At 33.7% G+C, this 22,722-nt stretch overlaps 3 protein-coding genes across 4 annotated transcripts; 2 read left to right on the plus strand and 1 right to left on the minus strand.

The window, feature by feature from the left end:
* Nucleotides 1-3,387: 3,387 nt before the first annotated feature.
* On the minus strand, nucleotides 3,388-4,925 carry LOC114308507 (uncharacterized). The gene is made up of 2 exons (XM_028254116.2): nucleotides 3,785-4,925; nucleotides 3,388-3,649 (listed from the first exon to the last, which is right to left on the minus strand). The coding sequence occupies exon 1, from the start codon at nucleotides 4,917-4,919 to the stop codon at nucleotides 3,786-3,788; it is 1,134 nt and encodes a 377-aa protein (XP_028109917.2). The 5' UTR covers nucleotides 4,920-4,925; the 3' UTR covers nucleotides 3,388-3,649; nucleotide 3,785.
* Nucleotides 4,926-7,646: 2,721 nt separating this feature from the next.
* On the plus strand, nucleotides 7,647-12,703 carry TOM2B (tobamovirus multiplication 2B). Of its 2 annotated transcripts, XR_014344837.1 has the most exons (6): nucleotides 7,716-8,095; nucleotides 8,911-8,976; nucleotides 9,074-9,138; nucleotides 11,862-11,950; nucleotides 12,081-12,171; nucleotides 12,435-12,703. XR_014344837.1 is itself a non-coding variant. In XM_028254115.2 (5 exons), exons 1-5 carry the CDS (start codon nucleotides 7,928-7,930, stop codon nucleotides 12,471-12,473), a joined length of 429 nt encoding a protein of 142 aa, XP_028109916.2. In that variant the 5' UTR covers nucleotides 7,647-7,927; the 3' UTR covers nucleotides 12,474-12,703. The 2 variants fall into 2 exon arrangements, 1 of the variants encoding a protein (XP_028109916.2); XM_028254115.2 differs by lacking the exon at nucleotides 11,862-11,950 and having other exon boundaries at nucleotides 7,647-8,095.
* Nucleotides 12,704-13,442: 739 nt separating this feature from the next.
* LOC114308504 (ribose-phosphate pyrophosphokinase 1) lies at nucleotides 13,443-20,758 on the plus strand. The gene is made up of 8 exons (XM_028254112.2): nucleotides 13,443-14,459; nucleotides 14,994-15,158; nucleotides 16,229-16,477; nucleotides 16,894-17,037; nucleotides 17,151-17,318; nucleotides 18,142-18,211; nucleotides 18,875-18,956; nucleotides 19,847-20,758. The coding sequence occupies exons 1-8, from the start codon at nucleotides 14,331-14,333 to the stop codon at nucleotides 20,025-20,027; spliced, it is 1,188 nt and encodes a 395-aa protein (XP_028109913.1). The 5' UTR covers nucleotides 13,443-14,330; the 3' UTR covers nucleotides 20,028-20,758.
* Nucleotides 20,759-22,722: the final 1,964 nt, after the last annotated feature.

Genomic DNA, 22,722 nt, shown 5'->3' on the forward strand with positions numbered 1-22,722 from the left:
TTAAACATGTGAATTTGAATATAAAAATTTTATTCAAAAAAAAAAATCTTAATTTTAGCCACTTTCTTTCAACTTTTAATTATCTTCTCAAAAAACTTCCAAGTGTCCATGCTGAACCCGTAACATACTTGGAGAACCTTACATTATTCTAGAGATGGCAATTTGAAACCGGCCCGACGGGGACTCGATCCCCCGACCCCGATTAGAACGGATTTTTTCCGAAAATTATCCCCATAGGGCCCGGGATGGTATTGAAAATTGAATCTCCGATAATTTTCGGGCCAGGGCTAGCAACGGGGATAGATTTCCCGGCCCCGCCCCGACCCTGCCCTGAATTATCCCCGACAATTGCCCCGAATATTCCCCGAATATTCCTAAGAGATATATATGTTTTGAGTCTGCTCTCTAGTCATTCACATTCTAATATTCTCTCAGCCTCTCTCTTCTCTCTCTCTCTCCCCCTCTGCGCGCAGTGCAGCTACTTACGACGTCGTCTGATCTCCCTTCTCCTCCGACCGATCTCCCTCCTCCTCCATTATCTTCGGCTGATCTCCCTTCTCCGCTGCTGCTACTACTCACGGCATTCTCCTCCGTCGCCTCTCACCTCTCCCTCTCTCTGCCATGGCAGATCTGAGAAGATCCCTCCGCCACCGTCGATTGCGTCCTCCTCCGCCAGATCTGTCTCTATCTTTTTATTTATTTATTTATTTTTATTTTATTTTTTTGTTGATGATGTTGTAGTCTTTTCTTCTTTCTCAGCGGCCAAACATACTAATACTAGACATGGCTTTCAAATAATTTGTGTTTGATGCAAAACTGTTTGTCCATGCCTTGATAAGTTGATGATGTTGTTGATGAAATTTTTTTTTTTTTTTTTGATGGTGTTGCTGCCGTTGATGTCTTTGTTGATGAATTTTTTTTTCTTGGATGATGTTGCTGAATGATGTTGCTGAATGATGATGTTGATGATGAGTACGGGGGTTTTTCGGGGGCGGGGGTGAGGGAAGTGATGCGTTCCCCGTCGGGGATCGGGGCCGGGAACGGAAATTTTTGTAGTTTCAAGGATCGGGAATGGAGAGGGTGATCCCCGGCGCCGCCCTGCCCCGTTGCCATTCCTACATTATTCCATTCAAATTGTAGAATAAACACATAAATACCAGTTTGTTGCAAGTTGCAATTTGCAACATAATTATAAAGAGGCAGGATAGGAGTACAAACTAGGTTTTATTTTATTTTATTATATATATAAAGACAAGTTGGATTTAGAGGATTTTTTTTACTAAAAATCACAAAAAGATAAAACAAGATAAAATAATTAATAAAACAAAATATTACATCAAATCTATAATCATTTCACTTTTTTTTTCTCACAAACATCACATCTAATTATAAAAAAATCCAACCATCTTTTCAAAAACAAAATTTTAACCTGCTGAAATAGTTAAAAACTAAAATAACCTATAAAAATAATCAACTTTTCAAACAAGGCCAAAGATATATTGTTAACAGAGACACCAATGGAGTGCAACTCATACAAATTTACATTTAAAAATAAAAATAAAAAATTATTCACAAGTCTCAACAAAATCCGAAAATGGGTTCATGAGGGAATAACCCTTCCGAAAACCAATTATAGAAAAAGGATAATAATCGACTCAAAATTGGGCACTTTCTTTCAACAAAAATTCTTCTATTCCGTTCACCCCAAATTAACCACATCAATGCCAATCTATGCCTCCATTTGAGAAGTGAGTTGACTTTTTAACTTTTTTGACTATTTTAACCTAAGCTAAAAAACTTGGTTTGAAAATAATTTTTTAACTTTTTTGATTTTTTTTGTGAGAGAAGAGTGTAATAATTATGGATTGAATGTGATGTTTTGTTTGTTATAGCTAAAATAACCTATTTTGTCTTTTGTAACTAAAATAGCCCGAAAACTAACTTGCCAAACGGACCCTATATATTGTTTGTTCAATGACGGACTGCCAATTATTAGAACCACTGGTACACAAAATCCATCAAGAATATCTCTGACGTTTACCTTTTTTTAAAAAAAATTATTATCAAATTTAAGTAAAAATTTCATTTGATATCGAGTGATGCAGTAGAGAATTTTAAATTTTCGTCAAAATACTGATCGATCGACTAGTGTAAATTGTCCAAATTCTAAAAAACTTTCTATAGTAAATTGCAAGGAAGTGGATGTCGGGAGGGACAACCTGCCAATCATCTGATGCTCCTGCATACATGTAAAGCTAACAGCTATTTATAGTAATTTGATAAAAGGCTCCAGGTATTCTCAATTTGATAAAAAAACTTTAAGAAATTCTCAATTTGATACTGGTTTGATATTAACGTTGGAGCACCAAAACTAAACTTTTTTCATCAAATTTAAATTTGATGAAAGAACAGAGTAAGCGTTGGAGACTTTGACAAAAGAACAGAGTAGGCGTTGGAGACGCTCTCACAGGGAAGAAACAAAGTTCAAAGAGCTTCAAAACTAAAGCACACTCAAAACATTATTTTAACTTTTCCAAACACTACTTCCATGTGTGGAAAAGATCCATAGAATCTGTTTGCTGAAGTTTTCTTGATATATTTGATGTATTAAAGAAGTTAACCAAATTGAACATCCATGTAAGGACAGAATGAATGCCAAACTTTCTCCCACACCCCACTTAAGCGTGAGCCTTGTGTACTAAATTGTCTTCTTTTATATATATATATATATATATATATAAAGGGGAAAGAAAAGAAGAAGAAATTAAAAAGAAGGTCAAACCAAGCTTCCCATCTTACTAATTTGAGTCCTAAGTTGCAATTAGCATATCGAGTGATTCAATTCCTAGAGGCAAACAAAGAAATTGAAAAAGTAGAGGGTTCTAAACTCATTAGAAGGAATCCAAATTCGGTTATGTTACACTGACTTATTTGATTCTATTCAATTGTATTATATCTATCTTCATTGTTGTTGCACATCTCTCACTCAAACTAGACAATAGGCAGCAACATCATCCAAACGACCATCACTTTTCCATGGTCTGCCTCAGTTCCATTTTTTTTCTTTTTTCCTTTCACCTTAGTTTTTTATCCCGGAACATAGAAAAGGGGAGAACAGCATTTCTAGTATTGAATACCAAAGCCCATACAATTTGGAACCCGAATGATTTAAGCATAGTTTCTAATGCACTAATTACTAATTTGAAAACTTTTTCCCACAGATATAGTTATTTAACCCAAAAAAGGGAAGGAATGTGAGGTTTCAGCAACAAAACATGCATCTAATGCATAGGTTTTAACACCCTGATTTCTAAACAACACAATAATCTCATAAATATAATCAACTACCAAGAGGAAAAGACAACAGAAGAAGAAACAGGGATGAAGTTTAGCTCGGAAACACCAGCCAGTCTCATGGTTTTTGCTGACAAAATCTACTGCTTTAATGCTTGTGATGAAGGAGATGTTTATCGCCATACAGAATATCTCATTGGCTCCTACAATTGCCTAAGCAACTTTGGCTTTTACAAAGCAATGCACAACTGTCTAATAATTTGGACAAAGCCACTACTGATCTACCTAATACCACCCATAAACAGATCTAATGTAAGCAGGTCTTCGCGTGATGATTTAAACAGGCAACAAAATCCTGGAACATATTGGCATCCCAATTATACTTATTAGACAATTAGAAAATTCATTACTTGAGTTAAAACAGCTTAATTCTAATATATATACACACAAATGCTGATCAAGGAAATTGAAAACTGGAATAAATTCAAACCTCATTGAGAGGCAGCAGCCATTATAGCTTTCTGCAATTCGCTCTCTACATCACTCGCCCGATTCGCATTCTTCTTCAATTCTTTCCTCCCATTCTCTTCCCCGCCGCTCTTCTTGCTCTTCCACTGCTCAAACTCACCAGAACTCTCCATCACAGGTGACACCTTTTTCGCCACATTTTCACTGTGCCCACGCCACTTTCCGAATCTCATCTCCTCCAATCTCTGCTTTATCTCTCTATTCTCCACCTGCAAAACCTCCAATTCTCGGGTCACCGAGAGACACAAGCCCTTGAATAGCTCCAAATCACCTAAATTACTCTCACTATTCTTCACCTTCACTTCCTTCGTTTCCTTTACCTCATCAACCCTCTCTATACCAATCTTATTCACAGTTAGGAAAGGCAATTGTTTCCTGATATCAGAAGGAAAATTGACCCCCCAACGGAAATTCATCGCAACCCGCTTCGTCACCGGCAATGCGGTCCTCGCCGTGACAGCAATTCCGGACAAGAGTGAGTCTTTAGACTCCAGAGTCAAGTCCTTCCAGGCCAGAGGTCGCTCGAGCGGAACAAACCCTATTGAAGTGGCGTCGAAATTGAATTTGGAATTAGGGTTTGAGGAATGGGTGGTTTTGGAGAAAGAGAAATCACCGAATTGGGGCTTGAATTGGAGAGAGAAAGACGGGGGAGAGTTAGGGTTTTGAGGGGAGACAGTGAAGTGGGCGGAGATGATGAGGGGGGAGTTGTGTGGGGAGCCGAAGAGGCTGATTCCGGATTTGAGAGTGAGGGAGAGAGGGGTAGTGGTGGTGGTGGTGGTGGTGGTGGTGGTGGTGGGGGAGTAGGAGAGTTTGAGGGAAGGGCCGGAGGGGAAGTTGGAGCGGAGAGATAAGGAGAGGTTGGAAGGGTCTGTGGCGGAGATGCCGGAGAGGAAGGGGAGGCCGAAGACGGTGATGGGGACTTTGGCACGGAGGAGGAGTGGGTGGTGGTGTTGGGATTGGGGAGTCTGGTCCTGATCTTGAACTTTCAGCGAAAGCTTCATCTTTCTCTTCTCTCTCTCTCTCCCTCTCCAGAGACTCTTCTCTTTCGGCTTTTGCGTCCCCGTCTTTGTTACCCTAGGACACACCACATAGTGCATAGGGTGAACGTACCAAATAAGTTTTTTACGTATGCCCCGTTTTCACAATTTGACTATTGTAGTTAACTTTTTAATTATTTTAATTTAGTTATAAAATTTATGACTGGAATGATATATAGAATTTTTTTTTATAATTGATTTGATAATTGTATAAGAAAATATAAAATAATTATAATTTAAATGTGATATTTTATTTTATTAATTATTTTATTTTATTTTATTTTTATTAATTATTTTAATAAAAAAAATTAAAAAACTTACATCCAAGCAAGGCCATATTTCCAATGAATTATACTCGGCTCCATTTACGTGGTGTTTTGAAAAATTAGTAAAAAATTGACTTTTTTAATTTTTTTGTAATTTTTTATATAAAAAAAATTAAAAAGTCAAAAAATTAATTTCTTGTGAACTTTCCAAATTGCCCCTATGCCTAAGTCATTTTGCTTTAATTTTTTTTTTCCCTTCTAATTTTGCTCATGTACAAATAATGTTTGTTTAAGGGGTTGTTTGGGATGTTCTAAATAAATGTACTCTTTATGAAATATGGGTTAAGTTTGAAGTGATATGGTAGAGAGGTAATATAACTTAAATAAGATGATGTGAGTTAAATAGAATAGTAACTTTTTAACTTTTTGATTTTTTTTTTAAAATGCCAAACTTAGCCTAAATCAACTTGATAAAAGAAGTGCAATATAACGGACTTTAGTTGCGGAATAAACAAAGTTTTAAAAAACAATTCTAATCGTTACGTAATGTCGTTATGTAATAATTGTGATGGTTATTATCACTTATTACGATTGTAATAGTAGTCTGATAGAAATTTACATATGTAATTATCGTTTCGGTGTTACATAATGACCGTAGCGGTACTGTAATAGTCCATTACACACGGTTACACCCTTTTATAATATTATAAACAACTTCATTTTCTAATATATATATATATATATATAAGAACAAATAATCAAGTAACCCAAGTCTTAAAAAAAAAAAAAAATTCTTATATGAATTTATTTTCTTTATAATTTTTTTAAAAATTTTATTTCATTATATTAGCATGTAAAATAAAAAATATATAAACAATAGTCTTATTTATTTTTATAATTATTTTATTTCGTACTTAATTATAAATATTTTTTATTTTGTTATTATAATGTATTGTCTAAAAAATGTCTTTAAAAACTCAAAAATATTTTTTTGTTTATAACACAATTTTTAGTTTTACAATCATTTTATTTAATACTTAATAGTAAATAATTTTATTTATTTACCTGTAAAGTGTTGTCTTAAAAAATGTCTCAAAAATAATTTTTATTTATGGCATAATTTTTATTTTTATTATCATTTCATTTAATAATTGTGAATATTTTTTATTCAATTAGTTCAAGTACTAGTCAAAAATAATTTGTAGACATTTAAAATCAGTTATTCCTAAAATCATTAACTATTGAAATAAAATGTAACAAATTCCTTTTATAGTGATTGGAAAATGTGAAATATATTGGATTACACTTAAAATTTAAAAAAATTTGATCAAAATCTATTTTAAATCCTAATAAATGTGATTATAGAAGGAGGGAAAAAAAACATATGCATATCGGTAAATTTTCTTCAAATTGTGTAAAAAATAAAAAATAAAAACCACAATTCCAATTACAACAATCGTTACGCTACGACTTTTATATTCCGCAACCGCAATCGCTTTTTAAAGTTTTGGGGATAAATAATATCTAAACTATTTGATTAAAAATAATGTGTATCATATTTATTTTGTTTGGAGATTAGATATCTAAAAAAATTATTTTAATCAATCTCATATCTAATTAAAAGATCATGAAAACTGATAATTTCTCAAAAATCATTTTATGCTTTTCAATTGTTTACAAGGGAAAGCTATGGTGTGCACATACCATATGCACTCTATATAAAATCTTATAATATTAACAAACAAACAAAAAATTGCATAGCATTGTCGTAAATTAGTATAATAAGATATTTAAAATTTTATAATTTATGTTATCAAAGTTTATATTTGAGTTATGATATTTTTTGTTACGTTAATTTATAATGAAATTATGTATTTTATAATTTATAAAATTTTATAATAAAGTTACGCATATTTATGAGAGGTTGCATAGGTTTACAATGGTAAAACCATCTCTAACCTAGGCTCAAATCTTTTATCAAATTTAAATTTGATAAAAATTTGATGAAAGGTGTTTCAAAAACGCCAGAAAAGTCATTTGGTAAGTGCCAAAAACGCAGCTGTAAAATTACAAATTAAGGCTTATGAAAAAAAATTAAAAAAATAAATCTTTTATGTTGGGTAATGGTATTTTGATCATTTTAATTTGATTTGACACCATAAATAAATATTAAACTAAAAAGTAAAAAGTCAATTTTTTACCAACTTCTCAAATCATTTTCAAAAAAGCCAAAAAACTTGATAAAAAATCAAAAGTCAACTTTTTACCAACTTCTCAAAAAAACCCATAGTCTTACTTTTTTCATTAAAGCCTTACTTATTCATCAAATGGAGAGAATGTTTAATTTTTTTTATCAAATCTCGCAAATGATTGTTTGTGAATAATTGGATGGATGACTGGTCGGTTAACTGGATGGACGACCCGCAGAATAATCAAGTAGATTATTGAATTGAAGAAAATTTATATTAGGCCGGTTGACTAATTATTTGACAAATATTAAAATTTTTACCTTGAAACGCTTGATTTGATGTAAAAATTTTAACCGAAATATTTACTCAAATTTATTGGGCTAATTATGTTGAAGTTGAATACGATTTGTAACATGAAATTTAAAAACAAAATGATTGTTGGTATTTCGAATTTGACCCAATTGTATATGTAGTTTCGTATAGGCAACACTAGTTACATGAATTCATTATCCTACCCCACAAATAAAGGGAATTTTTTTTACCATTGATGTGCGATATCGCCGTCGCCGATCTATCACCCTGATCGCCTGCGTTGCGCCAATCACTGTGAAAAATGGCGACAACTTCGACTTCAACGGCAGCACCAGGCGGCGGCGGAGGAAGAGCGGCGAGCAGCAGCAGAGAAGGGTCGGCAAAAGCGATGGTAGCGGATCAAATTTCTCAGGCCGTTCAATCCACCTCCAATCTCCTCCACCTCATGCAACAATCCTCTCCTTCCCAGGCACCTCTCTCTCTCTCTCTCTCTATCTCTCTCTCTCTCTCTCTCTCTCTCACACACACACACACACACACACAATTTTGATGAAATCTCAGTTTAATTCTATCGTCTGAGTCGTTCTTGAAGAAATCGGGTCCATTTGTTTTTTGTGCTGTTTTTATGATTTTTTGCTGTATTGGAAAAGTGAATTTGAGCGTGTGTGGGAAAAAGAATTGGTTCTATTAACAGTCCAGTGAAAAATTAGAAATTTGTGGTAAGGCATGGATTAAATAGTGAAGTTGATTGGTGGTGCAAATATAAATTCTTTTTCATGTGTAGAGCTACAAGTAAATTTTTTTGATTTTCTGTTTAATGCATTGTCCATCTATCAATTCTCAGTTCCGTAATCTTGATGTGAATTGCTCATTCTCACCATTAATAAGCGTACTTGAAGACATTTAGGTTGTGTTTGGATTTATGGATTTGAAATTACAGGATTTGGTACTATTCATTCATTCAAGGAGAATAACTCATTTTTTGAATTTGATAATTTAGATATGGATTAATTTGAGAGCTTTGTAACCATGGATTTGAAATAAATAACTATGTAAAAGTAGTTATTTGAAATCCTTAATTTTTCTTCTTTTTAGTTTCTTAGTCTACCTATAACAACTACATTTTTATAAAATTCAACTTTAAATCCCTTTATTTGAAATTCATCTATCCAAATGGAAGCTTAGTTCTTACAAGCTTTTATAAGAACGTTAATTTTTATGTATTTGCCACAATGGTAACTAACTACTGTGTGTGATCACTCAAATCCATTGTCTCATTTACAGGCCCAGTTAATAAAGCTTCCGAAGAATTTTTTGGCTAAAACCTCTACTATTAAGAACACTGGGCTGGTACATAGTTCCTCTGAATGATAATGAACTTCTACTACGGATGTCTCTTTGAAATAATTTCCTTATAATATCTTTGCCACTGTCTAATTTGATGCAGGTGTTAGAGCAGATGCCTCGGGTAATATCATCTTTGGATGCACATATGGAGAATGGATTGCAAAGGTTGCTTCCTGCAACCCTTTTTCATGTTATATTGTATCATTTACATTGAATAATTGATATCTTGCTGAAAGCCACTCTCATTTTAAGATAAACCTTCTATGTCGCCATATAATTGTTGAGTTGCATTTGTCGACTACACAAGACAAAATCTTCTTTCTCGTTATAGTTTTAAGTTCTTATGACAGAATGAAAAACAATGTAATTTGAATTTGAGAGAGAGAGAGAGAGAGAGAGAGAATGTGAACATTGTGCAAAAATGTATGCTTATAAATTTTGATGCATCATAATCTGCTCTAGGGCTATAAAGCTACAATTGGTTTTGTGAATAAGTTGATCATGTTCATGAACTGTTTTTACCTTGACATGCTCTAGTGAAAAAACTGAGATACAAACAATTAGATGAGAATATGAATTGTGCTCAACTAGTTCTATCATGTTGTATTGTTTTATTTTTGAAGCTCATGCTTGTCGCTATATGGATGATGAAATTAGTTTTAGACCTTAGAGTAATAAATGATTATGTTCCATTTCATTTCATTCATCTTTTGTCCGACTTCTTTCTCTTAGTTTCTTGATGATCCTATCCCGCATTCTAAAATTTTCCAAGGGAACAATATCACACGAGGGGGGATGTGATTTTTGGACTCAAGGAAAAAAAAGAAGTGTTGATGCATATGTCATAAGAATATATAAATAATTTTGATAGCTAAGGAATTGAAATAATTAGATATTTAAAATGTGTTTACATTTGTAAATTGCTCATCATGTATTTTTGTTACACATGCTCAGTTTTTGTGATGGTCTTTTGACAAAAAATGATTAATTAACTCCTTAAAGCTAATGAAGTCCTTAAACTCCCTGTGGATGTCTTGTATCAGTTAAACTATTGTGAATTTTCTATTCATGTTTGAGAGTAGAATGAAACTGGAAAACACGGATTTGTCTCAAGACTCTTGATCATCGGCTCAATGCCTATTAATCCAATAAGTTAATGTTACACTAGTGTTAGTGTATTAATTTGCTTAAATGCATCCCTTCTATGATTAGCTTGAAGCAGGTTGCTGACAACATTTAGATATGCGACCACCTTTATTTACTGAAAAAATATGCAGAAAGATTGTATTATTGGTCTTCTTTCTTCTCCAATCTAGCCAACTGATTGTGAAGTATTTGTGTCTCATAAAGAACTTATAAAAACACACATGCGTCAATGCCCTTGCGTCTTGAATTTGAGTTGCTGCAGCATTTGACATCTTGAATTGTGAACTGCATTTTGTATTTCTTACTTTTTACATTTTATATTTTATTTTTTATGACCGGGTGTCCGAGCCAGCTTACGCTCACCTCGACTAATCCCGGGACCTACACAAAGCGCCCCCTCCATGTGGATCAGACAAATCTTGGGCAAAGTCCACGGCCCCAAGGAGTTGATAGTACCTAGTGGAAGTTGATCCTAAGACTTACATTACACAGAATAGGGTGTGGGTATTGGATGCAGGTGCGTATTTAGAAGTTGGACACTTCAAAATTAAAAATTAAGGATATGTGCATATGGATCCAAATTTAGATATGGGTACGAAGATACGGTAAATAGTTATTTTTTAAATATATTTGTTATATAAAGATGAGTTAAATAGTTATTTTTTATCTTACGTATTATTTTTATCAATAATGTTTTTAATTTATCTATATAATTTATTTTTAATTGACATATATATATTCTAAATAAGAAAAGTATAACAAATAAGGAATAATAAAATATGTTAAAATAAATAAAAAATAGATGATTTATTTTATAGATTTTATTAGATTTTTTTATTATATATGATTTAATTAGATTTATTATTATATAATAAATTATATGATTTATTTATTATATGTTAAAAGGGGGGGAGGAGGAGAGAGAGAGAGAGAGAGAGAGAGACAGAGAGAGAAGAAGAAGAAGAAGAAGAAGAGAGGATGAAGAAAAGAAGAGATCGAGGGAGATGAAGACAGAGAGAGAGGAGATCGACACAGATGAAGACAGAGAGAAGACGACACATAGACGCAGATCAACACACAGGGAAGTTGATTGACACAGACACACAGATCGGCGACCAGGTTCTCACCTTGCTCTCTTCTCTTTTGTTTCTTCTGAACATAGCCATATCCTGCACCCGTATCCGTGTCGTGTCGTGTCGTGTCGTGTCGACACGGGTACCTCTGAAATTCTGAAGAGTCTACATAACGTAGCCTGAGACTTAGAGAGAGCACACCTCTAGTCCCCAAGCTGCATCCACTAGGCCAACCCTTTGGGGTTATTTTGTATTTTTCACTTGTAAAGGTGAACGAAGTAGTTTGAGTTTAAGTGGCCCCATTCCTGAGGATTCCACTTTGGTAGTTTGGTGTGATTGCTTGTATGATGAAGCACAATTTGGGGATTGAATCAGATAAGGCATCTTGCTTTGATTCAATATTTTTGAATAAATAAAATGATCGCATCCTAGTAAAATCAGAACTTTTTATTCTTCTGTTTATTTTTTTATTATTATTATTATTTTTTTTTGTGAGGAAAAGTTGAAATAAATGATTACCATGAGCAAGATCCTATTTCGATTCACTGATTTCTTGAGATACAAAAAGTCAGTCCAACACCAGAAATGAAGGTTGTATATTCATAATACTTCTTGGCAGATCAGGTGTAGTTGTTAGTAACATATTAAGATACTGTGCATATATTTCAGTCACGTCAAGCTTGAACCTGTCAAGCCTATACTCTTGTTGATGAAGACATATATGGTGGTTTGCTGTGCATGGAGAGAGTTTTTTGAGAGAGAGTTCTCAATTTAAAAGGAAAAAGGAAAACCCACTTTTGTTTACTGATTGGTCTATATGATTTTGAATTACTGGGCATTTTGTTTATGGTCAATTGTCTCAGTTTACTTGGGATTCAATTATTGCAGTGTTCCTCATCTAAAGACTGTAATCCAGCTACTTGCAAATATTGAAAACTGCCAGCTTAAGTCTTTGTCTAAAGCTCCACTCTCTCAAGAGGTATTAACTACTCTTTTTCTTTTGCTGCTTCTTCTTCTTCTTCCTTTGTGTGCATGCTCATGCGTGCAGAGCATCTGGTAAGCACTCTAAATCTGTTGGGTTTAGGAAGAAAAAAAAGAAGAAAGTTAAACTTTCGTTGCTGAAGCACTGTCATCAATAACTCGCAACTTTCAACTTGATTGCTTTAAAAACAAGTTCTTTATTGTTATTATTGTTATTGTTATTTTTACATTACTCCATTTCAATTGCAATACGCTTTCCAGGAACCAAAACTCGGAGACCAACCATCAGAGGCTGCCTAAACAACAAATCCAGTCTTTGTAGCCATTTTGCTGTAGGCATGGAGGCAGCTGGTTAAGACTAGATAATATATGGACTTGTGGTTGTTTTCATATTTCATTCTTATATGTAGAAGTATAGGCTCTTGTCTTTGTGTTGTTGATGAGTTGACTTCAATTGATGCAATAGTCTCACTGTACATAAATTATTAACATTTAACTAGAAAAATTATATCCAGTCTTGATTCTTCAAAGCATTTTCTCCACAAGGGCTACAATTTTTTTATATACACATAAATGAGTTTTATATGTACTTATAGTGTTTGTCGTATTAATATGCATAGGCGGTGATATAAATTGATGAAATAAATCTGGTGATTGTTCTTGTTGAAGTTGAAGGAGTTCCATAACATCTTTAGCATCTGTTTTTCTAAGCCTAGACTATGACAGAGAACTTGAAATTTGGTTCCTTGATAATTTGCAGAAAGTCTATTACCCAGAATTCCAAATGAGAAAGTTGTCGAAAATTCCAAATGCAAGGCGTAAATTTAGGCTTCTTTTGGCAACATGGGTTTGTAGTAAAAAAAATCATTATAAATTGATACATCATTCTCTTTATTTTTTACATATTTTTTCATAAAAAATTAAAAATTTAATTAAAATACTCAATTCAAACGGCCTCGTTTGAGAATAGACTATTTTAGTAACTTTTTGATTTTTTATGAAAAAATATGTGAAAAGTAAAGAGAAAAACAGAATCTTTAATTTTTTTATATAAATTATTAGTTATTTTTATTTTTTTTTAGTGACTTTAAATTAAAATATTGAATTGCCATCTTGTTAATGTGTGGCTCTGAGTGCACAGGGATGAAGCGTCTGGCATTGGTTCTTTGCAAGCATAAGCACCGGCCACCTCAAAGCTCACGAAAAGTTGGTCTACTTGACTTGGAAGGAAACATATATTTCTCACAAAAATGACAAGATAGTAGTCTACTTGTTTGGTTTAAACTGATTTTCTATACGTTGAATTTTTGTTTTGTTTTGTTTTATTATTTTTAGTGATTTTTCAATATTTTAAGTAATTTTTTAATTTTTTTTTATATACCATATGTTTAAAAAATATAATATTTATGATTTTTTTTTAAATTCACTAAATACAAAAATGAAAATAAAAATTCAATAAGTTTGTATTTATTGACTTCTTTTTTTAAATAATTTTTCACAAATATTTTATTTTTTAATATATTTAAAATTTTAAATTTTTTTAAAAATCACTAAAAACACAAAAAAGGAAAAAGGAAAAATCAAAAAATCAGTTTAAACCAATCAAGGAAAAATAACAAATTATTGTATGTATAGGGGGAAAAAAAAATTCAGATTAATAGTAAACTTTACAAACTTTAATTATTAAGATTTCAAAATTTACCATAAGTATGTAATTATTTTGGGAAAATACTGACTTATAATTTCCATATAATTTATCGTTACATTCAGTACCCTGTTGATTCTGTTTTTTTTTTTTAAAAAAACATTTTTGGCAAGTTATTTTTCCAAGAAAACTTGTTTAAAACAACCCATAATTTATTTTTAAAAATAAAAAAAAAATCAGTCGGCACACACTGCAAAAAAACACAAGAAAAATGCAGCATAGTTTTGCAGACTACAAACGACGTCGTTGCACGGCTGCCAAGTTGCCAACTATGCGGAGAGCTCTGCGCCCACGAAAACGAAATCCGCGTTAAAAAAGAGACGCGAGGCGCCATAAAAACCAAAAATTAAAGAAGAGAAGCTCCACTCCATCCAAGCTCTCTCTCTCTCTCTCAACAAACCCTAGCCCCTTATCTCACAGATATACGTACATACCCATCTATATCTATATATATGGCTTCTCTGTTTCTGCCATCGCCTTCGTCTTCTTCAACATCATCATCTTCTTCTTTGTTCTCTCGTTGCTCGTTCAACCACCGGAGCTTCCTTCTCAATGAATCTCGTCCTCGAATAAACAGCGTCGTAAGTTTTTTTCTTTTTTTTTTCCCGAATATTTCGTGACATTCGCTTGGCTGCTGAGAAAGTGAAGGAAAAAGGAGCGAGAAAATTTTTGCGCATTTATTTTATTACGCTGCTTTGATTGCATCATTGGTTCGTAATTCGTTGGTCGAAGTGGCTTGCATATGCTTAAGGAGCCAGTGCCAAACAAGGAGGCGTAGAAAACTAAAAAAATTATACTGTATTTTGTTTCTTTCATTTTCTCAGCAACCAACCATAGTTTGTTTTTGAATTTTTGTTTTTGATTTCATTTGAGCTCTAAAATGAGTTCAATCTGTTTAAATCTACGCAAGAAGCATGGGGAGAATGTTTTTATCGGAACAAATGTTTTGGTTCGGTCAAATTATGTAATAATTGTTTTGCATGTGTGGATGAGTTTATATTTTAAATCCCTACTATATTTTAAAGGAACTACAGGATAAAGTTATTTATTTATTTTTGGGTATATAAGTTGGTTAATCTTCATAAATTGTTGATATGGGTATTTTTGATATTTAGAAATGTGATCTCGGTGAACCATTGAATGGAAAGCCATGTATTCCGATACTTGTTGATGGAGCTCCACCCAAGTTCTTGGCATCCAAGCGTCTGGAGAGTGCATTTAATAGAAACAATACCCGGTTGAAAATTTTCTCTGGCACAGCAAATCCTTCTCTTTCTCAGGTAAAAAGATTTCTTCTTTTTTTTCTCCTAGTTCACTTAATATCATTTCAACATTGGGTGTTTTGGATTCCAAAATTGACACAATCATAGCTGTCTTTGCGGATATTGTGTTAAAAGGATTTGGCACTGCAGAAGATTCAAATATTACTTCTTGTGCAGTGTCTGGTCTTTTAGTCAGCTTCAGTAAGCCTTGAATCCCAGGCGCTATGAGGTTGATTACATGAAACCATTTTCACCATTCAGCTATATCGGGTACTGTAGTAAGAAATAAAGTAACCTAAAGATTTGAGTGCAATGCATGACATTTGCATTTCCCATGAACCTTACCCGAATCAATTTAAAAAGCACCAAAGATCAGAGCTGGACAGTGTTAATCCTAAATTCTATAAACCCTTATATTGAGCAAAGCATTTTATATGGAGCTTGAGACCAATGTCTTAGATGCAAGGGGGTTCCTAACTGATGTTTTTGTGAGGGAAAAAAAGTACTAAATTTAACTCCATCTAGGTACTCTTTGATTGTTAAAAATTGATGAAAAGTTTCTAACTGGGATTGTCTACTGTTTTGCTTGTTTAATTCTCTTATTTTATCTTGTTTTGTTTTGTGTGTTTCTTTGCTGCCACTTATAGATTTAGGAGTTTGGTATTTTAGGAGGAACATTGAAGTCATCCATTGGGCTTTTTCCATTTAATAATGTCAATCAAGTACTTTAATGGCACTTGGTTGCGCCTTTGAAACTGCATAAATCTTTGAAGTTCTTGTAGGATTGTTGTTGATTCTTTATAGGGACTTTGATGAAATGAAATTTTCTTTTGATCATCATTAACTTTTGATGATACTGGTTTCATATCCTTGTGTATGACATCGTCATTATCCTTATTTCAATTATTTTCATCCGTTTTAAAGTTGTGGTTGGAAGAAAAAAATGCAGAGTGTTTGGTTGTCTCTATTTCATGATGCCAATGGTTGTGATGTAGTATGAATTTGTTATTTTGAGCTGCAAATTTTCTTCAATTTTCTGAACCTCCTAATTTTTCCTTTGATTAACTTATTGTCATTTTAATGCATAGGAAATTGCTTGGTACATGGGCCTTGATCTGGGAAAAATCAAAATAAAGCGGTTTGCTGATGGTGAGGTTTATGTTCAATTGCAAGAAAGTGTTAGAGGATGTGATGTGTACTTGGTGCAGCCCACCTGCCCTCCAGCAAATGAAAATCTCATGGAGCTTTTAATAATGATAGATGCTTGTCGAAGGGCATCAGCTAAAAATATAACTGCTGTGATTCCATATTTTGGATATGCCAGAGCTGATAGAAAGGCAAGTTCAATTTAAGGTGCAGATTAGATGATTTTTATGTTATTTTTTGATAAATTAGATGATTTTTATTTTTATTTTTGTAATAGATTTGTGGTCTGAGCATAGCTGAAATGACAGATTACAAACATTGGGTATCTGGCAGACATGTATGTCATGGGTATTTTATGTTCTGATGAGCCTTGCTAGGTGATCTCCTAGTGCGAGGCATGACACTAACCATGATGAGCAATTGTTCAACCACTCTTCCCCTTCTCCCTTCCCCTCCCCCAAACCTAACCAAAAAAAAAAAGAAAAAAGACCACATATGTTTTGAGTATGCAGTCATCGTATATTTTGAGTTGGCAATCATCATATATTGTGTAGACTGCTGGGAGTGCCCATGAATTCATATTTTTCATTTATACTTTTGTATTCAGACACAAGGGCGTGAATCCATCGCTGCAAAACTTGTGGCAAACCTAATCACAGAAGCAGGTGCAGATCGTGTTCTTGCTTGTGATCTGCATTCCGGGCAGTCCATTGGTTACTTTGATATTCCAGTGGATCATGTGCACTGTCAGGTAATGAGTCCATAACTCTGCATCATTTGCTTTAATCAATTTTACATTCATTGATTATTACATTATTGTTTGTTTATTTAGTCTCTAATTATTTTTTCTTTTGCATGCACTAGCCTGTGATTCTTGACTATCTTGCTAGCAAGACGATTTGCTCTAATGATATGGTCGTGGTCTCACCTGATGTTGGAGGGGTGGCTAGAGCACGTGCTTTTGCAAAAAAATTATCTGATGCGCCTTTAGCCATTGTGGATAAAAGACGGTATGGGCACAATCTTGCTGAGGTAAGTTGCTAGATTTTACAATGATTTTTTTCTCTGTCTTGCTTTCTCTAGGATCCTTTTTTAAGGGTTTGGGTGACTTGCTTACTTATATAATTGTATTCCATTAAATAATTTTGTTTGGGATTTGTTTCAAGGTATCCTTAGATATTGTTGCTAGATAGATCATAGAGAGTCTTCCAATGCCCTCTAGAATATATATAAGTACACATTACACAGGTGCAGGCATGATATTAGATATTAGATACTAAAGGTATATCTATCTATCTATGAGATGTAATCCGTATGCAAGAAAAATATGAGTTGTCTAATTGTGAGCCATCTTAGGAGTGTTTATGTCAGCCTTCTGCAGTTCTTTACCCTGAGCAGTATGCTTGAAACTGGGGCTTTGGAGCTGGCTGATGTCAGGAACCATTGAAAGAAGCTCAATGTCCTGTTAAACTCAAACATTTTTAAGCTGGGTTTTGTACTTCAAAATGTTTTATACTAGTTAACAGGAAATTGGAATTATGTACAATCATTTGTGTTGGAAAGCATTTTATGCTGTGTAAACTGATTATTATTTTAGTACAATCACTTGCTAATGAGTTACATCATTGATGTTGGACTATTTTTTTTGTCAAATCAAAACCATAATGATCCTGTTGTAAGATAGACCATGATTTGATTGAACAGTTGTGCTTTCTCCTTTTTAAAGTGCAGGGATTTGATCGATTATTTACAGTTGTGTTGTGATATCAATGGAAAGAATTGTTGCAGCTCATTGTTTGTTATTCTTTTTCATGAAATTTTCTTAATGTCCATTATTTTAAATGCTATTGTTCAGGTGATGAATCTCATTGGTGATGTTAAAGGAAAAGTTGCAGTTATGGTGGATGATATGATTGACACTGCTGGTGAGTTAAGTCATCTAGATGTAAAAAATCCAGCTTATAGGCCATTAATTAGGAAGTGATTTCAAAAAGTGAAAATTCAAAGAAAAAGAAACTTAGTTTATCATGCTATTTTCATGGCGAGTTATTAATTTCAATTTCCAAGTGTTATCCATCATGAGCAAATATCCTACCACTATATGCTCCAAAATTTCTAGACTACATTTGCATTTAAGCCTGGTTAATACTAATTGTCCATCCTTGGTTCCCTCTCTCACGTTTTTTTATTCATATCTTATTTTATTTTATTTTTAAGAACAACCTATCTTTGGTTTAGTGTAATATGTTTGTATATATACAGCCATAAGAATATCACATATATTATGAAAACAACTTTTTGTAAGGGCATGATCGTTTGTTATCATGTCTAGTTGTTATGCATCTTGCTCTCCACTTTGCTTTAAATTTTGGGTCTCAAATATGATTATGTCCTTCGGATTGGACTTGAGCTTACAGTCTAGGCAATGTGAAGTACTTTCTTTATTTTGTTGTTTCCAATAAATAACTGAGTGGTATTTTGCTTCCTCAGGAGGTTTGAAAAAAAGCACAAAGGTGTTTTTGTTTTTAGATTGTAAATACAGTCTTCGACTTATTGTAGTTAACTAGTACATGGCTGCTGGGTTGTAGGTACTATTGCAAAAGGTGCAGCTCTGTTACATGAGGAGGGGGCCAGGGAAGTCTATGCTTGCAGCACTCATGCTGTTTTTAGGTAATGGCTTCATCTATGGTGTTTGATCTTTGCTTTGATCTCTCTAAATGCATGCCCAAAAATTTCTGTGTTTTTCCAAATTTGATCATTACACATTTTGATCAAAGTTCCGTTTCTTCATTACTTTGGAGAAAGGGGAAATTAAGAGGATGTTGGGTTGTGACTTTTGAGGTGCCATTTCCTGATTTTCATGTGAATGGGGGCAGGATGCCAGGATTTTTATTTTATTTTTATATAATTTTTCTACTTATTAAGAAGTTTCTGGTTTTAGTGAATGGTACATAGATGGGGAACTATTTATATCATCTAGGTCAATGTCTTATTAGGGATCTCTTAAGGCTGTGCTTGGATCATAGATTTGGGTAGCAATTTGGAAAGGAAAAAGAAAAAAGTATGTGAAATGTAACTATATTTCATTCACATTTCACCTATCTTTTCCCTTTCATTTTCCCTTTTTAAATCCCTACTCAAATCCGAAACCAAACACTGCCTAAGTAAACGAGTTAGGTTTCTTTTACTTTTTTTTATTACAAGGGGGTCGAAGCCAAACCTACAAACTGACACTACGAGGGAAACTCCCTCCTTGCTTGTCATTAGCTAGGGCCAACTACAGAGAAGGAGGGGCTGTCAACACAGTTTCATCCCTAACATCCATACATATAGCTGCTTTGGCTAGCACGTCTGCACAATGATTAGCTTCCCTCCAAAGAATTTAGGTTTCTTGTTTTGCATCATAATGTATACTACCAAGTCCCTAATAATTTGTCATTCCATGATCTACAACACTTTGTTGTCAATATTCATTGAAAAGAAAAGGTGACCGTTATGCAATTTGTATTTACATATGAAATACTAGTGTGTGATCTTCTTTCATGTCTTTTTCTTTACAGCCCTCCTGCAGTCGAAAGGTTGTCCAGCGGGCTGTTTCAAGAAGTCATCATTACAAACACAATACCAATGATGGAGAAGAAAAACTTCCCACAATTGACGGTTCTTTCAGTTGCCAACCTACTGGGAGAAACCATTTGGCGTGTTCATGATGATTGTTCAGTGAGTAGCATTTTTCAGTAACGTGGATTCTTGTATTGACCGATAGCATCTCCCACCTTATGTGCTAGCGGGTGGGAAGGTTCTTGTCTCCCCTCTCTCATTCCATCAGATTTGTTTCCTTATATACCCTTTCCTTTTTCTTTTCCTTTCCTTTTCCTCTCCCTCTTCGTTGACCCCTTCCCTTTCCACCCTGTCCATCCTTTGCCTTGCTAAAAAAGGTTAGAGCACCTTGCCTCCAGTTTATCAGCCTTCAAGCCAACAGAGCTGGCGTTTTCTTTTTTGGGAGAGGTTTCTCTCCTGAGCAGATGCCATGGGCTTCACTTTGATAATCTGATCTATTCATTTTTTAGGCCATTATAAAAAATGATAATCATAATTACGTGATTTCATCATAATTGACAAAATCACGTGATTATGATTATTGAATCAATCTTATTTTTTCGTGAATAATTTACTCAAAGGGGCGTCTATATAAGATGAAATGATCTAATCATCGAAATGAAATATGATCCATGTTGGGCTCATGCGCTCAAATTGAACTGGTATGTATTGGAGAGAAGCGCAACCATTCTTATTCCTTATCCTCTTTTGCTGTTTAGAGTATTGACATGGAGCTTCTTGATTTCATCAGATTAGGTATTTTGATTTCTGACTAAAAACCCATTAGTAGATTGTATTGGAAAGATCTCTTCTATGATTTCTGTAAACCATTATTGAAATGATAAATTTATGCATGTTCCTATTTTATAGTATGGCTAGGTCCTTTTTTAATTTTATCTTAATTATGTTCATCTAAATCTGAAAACAAGCAGAAAAAAATTTTAATTTTGAAAAATTATGATGTTATCTTAGAGCATCCTTCTTTTTACTGGTCAAAAAAAAAAAAACTCTATTTTTGTAAACAAAAAATATATATCAAATAATGTTTTGTTTAATAAAATAAAATTGATTTTTTTTTTTCTTTTAAGATAGGATTAGTATGTTAATATAATTAAATTACAACTGAAAGATCGCCATTGCAAGATCAACTTGAACCCTTTGCCTCTCAGTCATTACACCTTAAAGTCTATTAGACCACTGAGTCACACTCCAATGTCTTAATAAAATAAAAGCGATTTAACCAATGAATTGTTTTAAAAATGAGCGGCTAGGTTGGATATCATGTTGGCTGGATCTGTACTGGGCCTGTGTTAAAATTTCATGCCCAAACTTCTCAGCTGGGGCCGGTTCAGGCCTAATACATGCCTGACTCTCAATGGGGGGTTTGGTAAAACTTAAATCAATTTTTTTATTTTTTTTATTTTTCGTCAATAGATAGAAAAATAATTACATTATAAGAAATATTTATATTAGTAAGCATACTACTAGTCCACGGCAGTTAGAAAGTCAACAAAATTTAACAATTAATTTACAAAGCCCAACAACCATTAATAATAACATAAACTTCCATAATAAAAAGGAAATAAATTAGGCTAAATGCTCTGATTATAACTTAAATCACTTGTTCATAACTTATTTTAATTTATGAATCTACATCAGAATGTTTGGTAGCAGAAATCATTTAAATATATTGAACTTTTAGTTTATAATTTGTCCTAAATTGGACCAATATTACAATTTTAGGCCACGTCAACAAATTTAAATATTATATAAAAATAAAGAATTTTGTTAGTAATTGTTCTAATAACCTGATATGTTACATTCCCTTAATTACGACCCTCTAATTTCACTCCTAATAACATGTCTAAGATGGATGTAAAACGGTCTTATACTTTTCTCTCTCTCATCTTTAGATCCATTCTTTGACATTCGTGGAAAAGTCACGATGGTACTCCTTGTGAAGGAACTTTGCTTGAGTTGTATGAAGTGTGGAAGCGAGGCATTGATAATGCACCAGTTTTTTTTAATGCTTTTGAGTGCTTGGAGGCTGCTATAGAACAGAGCAATTTAGTGCACTCTGTGGAGGGCATGTAGCGGGTGGTGGGGGTTGCAAACCGGCAACTGGGTACATAAAAATTAATGTGGATGGTGTCTTTTTTTCCTAAAGATCAAGTAGGTGGTGTAGGCCTTGTAGTTCGAGACTCAGTTGGGCGATTCATTCGCGCCAAGGCTAAGCATTTGTCTCACATTCGTCATGTTGATGTATTTGAAGCTATTGCCATTAGAGAAGGTCTTCGAATGTTGTTGGAGTTAGGATGTCCAGCTGCGGTGATTGAAGGAGATTGTCAAACTATTATTGATATGATTAATAACAGTTGAGTGATGGCTTATCACACTGCTGTTGTGATTGAATATTAAAGTCTTGATGAGCTCGAATGGTCTTGTGTCGGTCTCGTTTGTGTAGCGAAATTGTAATCGTGTGGCACATGTGCTGGCTAGGCAAGGTGTTAACGGGATGGGTAATAAGCTTTGGGAAAGCTGCTCCCCTGTCATGGTTACTTAGGGCTATTTTGGGAAGTTGGCTAAAAGTCACTTTTTTGGGTTTGTAGCAAAAGCTAAAAGTTGGCTTTTTTGTCTTTTTTTTTCATTTGGGAAGTTGGTTTTTAGCCAACGGTGAAATTACAATTTTACCCTCATGGGTCAAAATGTGTTACATAAGTGAAGTCGTAAATATTTTACATAAATGGGGGTAGTTTGGTCATTTTACTATGATTTGACATCATAAACAAACATTAATCAAAAAAGTCAAAAGTCACTTTTTACCAACTTCCCAAAT

This window comes from Camellia sinensis, chromosome 11, assembly GCF_055761805.1.
Source record: "Camellia sinensis isolate YWXY chromosome 11, ASM5576180v1, whole genome shotgun sequence".
Classification (NCBI taxonomy): domain Eukaryota; kingdom Viridiplantae; phylum Streptophyta; class Magnoliopsida; order Ericales; family Theaceae; genus Camellia; species Camellia sinensis.

Coding starts and splice junctions, on each gene's coding strand:
- LOC114308507 (XM_028254116.2), bottom strand. CDS start 4,919: ATGCACTATGTGGTGTGTCCTAGGGTAACAAAGACGGGGACGCAAAAG.
- TOM2B (XM_028254115.2), top strand. CDS start 7,928: ATGGCGACAACTTCGACTTCAACGGCAGCACCAGGCGGCGGCGGAGGA. Junction 8,977..9,073: donor CTATTAAGAACACTGGGCTG/GTACATAGTTCC, acceptor AATTTGATGCAG/GTGTTAGAGCAGATGCCTCG. Junction 12,172..12,434: donor AAGCTCCACTCTCTCAAGAG/GTATTAACTACT, acceptor TACGCTTTCCAG/GAACCAAAACTCGGAGACCA.
- LOC114308504 (XM_028254112.2), top strand. CDS start 14,331: ATGGCTTCTCTGTTTCTGCCATCGCCTTCGTCTTCTTCAACATCATCA. Junction 14,460..14,993: donor GTCCTCGAATAAACAGCGTC/GTAAGTTTTTTT, acceptor TTTGATATTTAG/AAATGTGATCTCGGTGAACC. Junction 15,159..16,228: donor CAAATCCTTCTCTTTCTCAG/GTAAAAAGATTT, acceptor TTTAATGCATAG/GAAATTGCTTGGTACATGGG.